The sequence below is a fragment of the Macadamia integrifolia genome, chromosome 12 (assembly GCF_013358625.1).
Source record: "Macadamia integrifolia cultivar HAES 741 chromosome 12, SCU_Mint_v3, whole genome shotgun sequence".
NCBI classification, from domain to species: Eukaryota; Viridiplantae; Streptophyta; class Magnoliopsida; order Proteales; family Proteaceae; genus Macadamia; species Macadamia integrifolia.
The window spans coordinates 27,535,939-27,541,938 of NC_056568.1; the positions used below are offsets into that span (position 1 = coordinate 27,535,939).

A 6,000-nucleotide genomic window follows, 5' to 3' on the forward strand; every position below is an offset into this window, starting at 1 on the left:
TTTACACAAGATCCTAACCCCACAACTGAGAACTTTGCTCCATAGTATATAAGCACTCTAGTTCAGAAAGTATTTAGCAAAATTGTAGCATGACTTGATAAAAAGGCAAAAAACTACACATGCTAAAATGCTTCTGAAGTACAAAAAACATATAGCCTAATAGAAAACATGCAGTTGTGAAACAGGGAGGAAATAGAACTATAAACAGAAAACTTCAAACCCTACATTTAAGCACAAGTGTAAATGTTAATTATTTGACAGATTGGTGGGTTCTAAGTTTGCTGCCATTTGGGTAAGTGAGAAAGCTACAGAATTTAGTCTCCTTTTCATGGTCATGCTAGGTGTTTGCAAAGAAGGTTACTCAGCCATTGAATATTCCAGCAAACATTTTTACCGAAATCTCTGAGAAACAGTTAAAAAAGGGAATCCTTCTCAGACATGTCCCTTTTGGAAGCTTAACTATGAGCTTTTCTGAAAGGGCTGTGAACACTGCTTTATTGATTGGGAGGAATCTTGCACCACTGTTGCAATGCTGCATGTGGGAGGAAGGCTCTTCCTTCTCATTCTAGATCGTCATGAGGTGGTCGAAGTCTTAAGCAGAGGAAGCCATGGTATCTAGCATCCATATGTATCAGCCGTATCAAGATTAGCCATGGCCATAGGATACAAAACTGATACAATAAAAAAAAAAAAAAAAAAATCAGAACGGACATGGTACAGATACACTCTCGATACACAGGCTGCCAAAACCCAAAAACCCCACTTTTTTGAGAGAAAACTTCTTCGTACTAACTTTTTGGCCAAGTGTTTCCCATTTACACTAAAAAACAACCTAGAACAAGCAAAAAAATTTCTTCGAAGCTCATCAAAGTGGAGATCTAATAGAAAATTCGTGGCTGAAGTAAGTTAAAATTTTTCATTTTCTTGCCCGAATATTTTGGTTTTCCTTACTTGCTTTTGCCAAGTATCATATCTAAACTAGAAAACTGACCTAGATCAGATCATCTTGAATTATTTGTGACCTATGATGTATAATTATGTGGATTATGAGTTCGACCCAACTCTAAAATAACAGAGACATGCAATTTGATCAACAAGTACTTTCCAATAGTATTGAAACATGGACCATCACCTAAGGTCCACACCAGCTAAACTGGTCGTTTCTGTAAAAGACTTCTTAGATATAAGGAGAGATTGTGTACGCCTAATTTTTTTTTAACTAATTAAAGAGGGTGGATTTGGGAGGCCTGATAGAATACATAAAGGTCAGAGGCACCAGGAGATAGCAATTTAATTGCAGAGATAGTTGGAAGAAGGCACTAGGCAGTCTCTGGCCTTTTTTTTTTTTTTTTAATGATAAACATTTTATTGAAAAAGAAGAAAAAAAGGAGGGCAACAATCCAAATCGGCTAGCTAAGGGGAAGCCCTAACTCAAGAAATCACAGTCTCTAAGACTTAGGTTCCTTGTGGGGGGGGGGGATCCAATAGGCATTACAGCTTGATTACTCAAACTCTTAGAACTAGGGAGGAGGAGTGATGCAGATTAATTACCAAAATAGGCTTGTTTTATTAGGAATAAGCCTAGGGTTGGGTTCCATACATGTTAGGCCTTTGATCCCATGTGTTTTGAGTGTAATAGACCACTTTTATGGGTCTAAAAAGGGGGCTCTAAGATTGAGTACGGGATTACTAGTTAGTTTCCATTTTCATTAGTTTCCTTTCTAGTTGGGCTTGATTTGAGTTATATTTGTTTCCTTAGGAGTCAAGTTATTAATTGAGTCAAGTCTTTAGTAGCTAGTTTCTAATTTCAGTTAGTTTCTAATTTCAGTTTTTAGTAGCTATTGTATTAGGAGAATATTTGGTTTCCTTTTTGAGGAACCTTCTATTTTGTAATTCCCTCCCCCATTAACATTATAAATAAAGAAGAGGAGGCTCCTAAAGGCCTAGATGATTTAATAAACAAATTAATGGTTGTTGCTATTGTCTTCTACATGGAGATTTGTCTTGTGTTTGATCAAGGCTGATGGAATTGGTGTTTGATCCAATTAACTCTCTGCGGTGTGAAGCACAAGAGGTTCTCTTCTAGTTATCTCCCTCTTTTCTTCCATATTCAACGTGTTCCAGATCTGATCTACCGTTATAGAGTATCCTGCTGTTTTGGGACTAGGTTGGTTTGCCGATTCTAGTTCTACATTAAGGAGGAAGGACAACCTAGGGGGCAGATTACTAGACACCAATGGCAATGATTCATTGATACTGTTAAACCAAATTGTGGAACTAGAAGTCAATAAGTTGTTAAATGAAGTGCTAAGTGCAGTAAGGAACCCAGGGCCTAGCATAAATGGGAAAGTGGATGACACAAAAGAAATAATGCATCCCTTCTTGGGAAGGAAAAGATTGGTGCAAAATCAGTTCAAGCATATGCCCCAGGATCTACCATAAATGGGATAGTGGAGCACACAATGGCTGTACAGGAAAAATTGATGCATCTCTTCTCAGGAAGGACAAAATTGGGAAATCAGTTCAAGAAAGTAGAATTCATGGGGTAACATTGACTATATACTGCAAGTGATATGTCTAATCTCTATGTATAAAGACAGCATTGTTTTTAGCAAAATTTATACTGATATACTTGTAAATTTTTTCTCTTCACTACTTGAATATAAATCTCATTTTGCTGTCAAAAAGGGAAAAGCACAAAATCTATTGGAGAGGGATAGACTTCACGAAGAAATAGACCTCATTGAACAAAGGGGCATCAATGGGCTGGGTCTAAGGTGGCCCAAGTGTACCCAGATAGAACCCTGACAATATTTTACAGCTCTAAGCCCAAGGGTGCTCTTGATGTTTCTAGTCTTTACCCAGTCAATGGCAAGTAACCAAAATAGAATTTGACAACAATGACAATGTAAGTGGAGTAGCAAAGACACCCATAGAACAAATCTGTACAACAATCTATCCAAAAAAAATCTCTGCAACAATAACCAACCATTGTGGGTTTTGTCACATACATATAAGGGGCTGCTTTTTTTTAATTTATGGATAGTAAGTTTTGTTAGAAAAATAAAGAATGCTAACAGTACAATAACAGCTAGGAAACAACCCAACGTAAATCCATAACAACAACACAAACAAGAAGAAGGGAAAAAACAAAGAAAAAGAAAGGAAGCTACAGTCATATAAAGTCATATAAAGGCCCACCAAAAGATAGTCTATGATAGACCACGCCTTGCTTAGTCAGCTCATCAGCTAGCTCATTGCTCTCCTTTTGGCATCCAATAGAAAAATTAATGACTAAAAGTAACCACTAATTATTATTCAATGTCATAATACTACAATATCTAACTTAATTTTTAGTTTATTCAATGGTATAAAAAAATAGTATGCCTTTAGGGTCATTATAGTGTGACAACCGCTTCATGACATCACCAGTTGTCACAAAAGAAATCTCGACAGTCCATTTTCCAAAGTTTTCAATCTAGACAGTCCATTTTGCAAAAGTGTGCTACTACTTTTCTCCATTGACATGTTCTGAAATGGTCAGAGAACTTCGCCGGATGTGCCAAAAAACTCCATGAACCATGAAATTTTAAAACCTTAAATCTTAAACAGCATACACCATGAAACCCTAAACCTTAAATAAATCTGAAATTGGGGATCTATTGAACCCTACTGCGAACCTTCCATGAATAGGTTGCCAGAATGGCAGAGGTCGCCAGATATATATATAGAGAGAGAGAGACAGAGAGAGAAATCCCATGGAAAGACAGAGGGAGGAAAATAGGTGTGTTGGTGTACGTTGTCTTGTATTCCGTCACAGTTTAATCCAGGGAGTACTGGTGCAGCGCCTCGACAGGTAGAACGGCAGTCCCGCTAGCCGGTTAGCGGGCCGTGGGGGTTGCAAGGGGGACAAGAGGCCCCCCAGCATAGCAGGGGGTGTAGGGGGGGCCCCCGCTCGAATTTTTTATTTGAGGGCAATTGTGTACTTTCCGGATTAGGGTTTTTCGCTAGATATTTGTAGCGAAGGTTTCTTTCTCTGTAATGCAAGCAATACTGAGAAGTGTGAGGGACAAGCATTGTAACTCTATTTTCCATTGATAGTGAAGCAGGATCTCATCTCACCGGGGACGTAGGCAATCTTGCCGAACCTCGTAAATCTGTGTGCATTGCTTATTCTTGTTTTCCCATTATCTTCTGCATTGTTTTAGGGTTGCGTTTCTACAAGGTGGAGATACAAAAACAGAGAGAGATTGCCATTAGAAATAAAGGGAAAATCCCTCCATGGTAAAAGAGAGGCTACTGCCAGGGTTGGAGCTTGCTGGCGACCGTGATTGTAGCTTTGTGCCAGCAACTGCCACTGCTGACTGCACAAGTCTGGATACAGAGTAAGGAGGAAAACTCAAAAAGAGAGGAAGTGGATGTTCCTAAATTACTTAAAACCCTTATATATAAAAGCTTCTATATTTGTTGAACGGGATATTTAATGTCAGGTAAAATTAGGTCTTGTGACATTAGATTTCCTCTCTTAATACTAACTTGTTAAAGCCATTAATCACCTAGTAGTAAATACCTAAAAGGTGAATAACCTGATGGGAATCAAATGGTTGGACCTAAATGGGACATCGTAAACATGGATCCAAAGCCAACCAATTATTGATTGGATATCTAATTTGGACAAGCACCCATGTGTACTGGCCTACTGGGTATCTATTGATTGACAACCCTATTGACAATGAGGGCACCACCTTTATCAAGCACAAGTAACCATGTGTCTGGTCACTCTGGTGTGGACCAATAACTTGAAGTGTCAAAGCTTGACAAGCTCAGCTTTTAGGGAAAAAGGAAGGGGAAGGGATGGAAGGATAGCAAGGTTGATACAGCCCATTAAACAATTAGGACCTTTTTTTGGTGCACGAGTGGTTATTAGCAGGGTAGCACACATATTAGATGAGATGAATAGCCCTTCATGGCTTCATCCCATTTATGCATCATTTTTTTTTTTTTTTTTTTTTTCATATTTGCAATAATTACTACCTGAATAACAAGTATCACACTGAACATCTTAAATGACTAAAGATCACACAAGTAATGGTGGTTTATCAGATAACAGCACATAAATGTCCCTAATATCAGATTAACTTGCTTTACAAAACAAAATGAAGAAAAAAACTTGTCACTAAAAGATTATCAGAAAGCACCTACGCAAACTTAACACAAGAACAGGCACTTCAGAAGTCTCATTGGCTCATATCTTGTACAGAGCAAACGAGAAAAGTAACATGCAACTCAGGAACAAAATAAAGTGGGTAAATGGACACCTCTAGTTCCTGCAGTAGATTCTACATGTGCTGTAACAAATGAATTGCTGTGACCATATTCTAACGTAAAAATCCTGCCATATCCCAAAAGCCAATAACGTGAGAAGGTTATCACTCTACAACTACAAACTCACAAGGCATGAACTAAAGAAAAATATACCAATGACTAGGCAATGGAACACAATAAACAAAGGCCAGCCCTAAAACAGGTAGAAACACACCTTCAAAGACCAAAAAATACTGAAATGCACCATTCTGCCCTGGCAAAGATTAAATTTCAGGGCTACATGTAGACCGTTTTTGCCTGAAAAGAGAAGGCGATGATACCACCACAGAAAAACCTGCATTTCAGTTACATATTATGTAAGATTTCATCTCTTCTAGCCACTAAATTCAACCAAGGACTTCCAAATGCTACACTTAATATAATTTCTTAAGGTTCTAGAAGAAAAGACAGATAAAGACTGATGAATGGAGGAGAAACATTGTGGTTCCGATTTACAAAAATAAAGGTGATATTCAAAGCTGAAAAACTATAGTCATAAAACTAATGAATCATACTATGAAATTATGGGAAAGGATTATTGAAACCCACCTAAGAACAAGGTTCAAGAACTCGTTTCATTTTGATGTTTCCCAAAATACCAAAATTTCTGTGTTTTGCTTGGTTTTTTTTTTTTTT

The 6,000-nt window shown here is 37.8% G+C and overlaps 1 protein-coding gene across 7 annotated transcripts in view; it reads right to left on the reverse strand.

The window, feature by feature from the left end:
- LOC122057662 overlaps positions 1-6,000 on the reverse strand; it is a 29,181-nt gene that overhangs the window by 15,763 nt on the left and 7,418 nt on the right. For 3 of the 7 annotated variants that reach the window (XM_042619852.1, XM_042619847.1, XM_042619846.1), the window contains exon 2: positions 5,540-5,659. The exons of 2 other annotated variants lie outside the window; for them this stretch is intronic. In XM_042619852.1, coding sequence (XP_042475786.1) covers positions 5,540-5,572 — 33 coding nt within the window. In that variant the 5' untranslated portion in view covers positions 5,573-5,659. Of the gene's footprint in view, positions 1-5,318; positions 5,393-5,539; positions 5,660-6,000 lie in introns of all 7 variants that reach the window. 2 more of the 7 variants (XM_042619850.1, XM_042619848.1) reach the window with 1 other exon arrangement.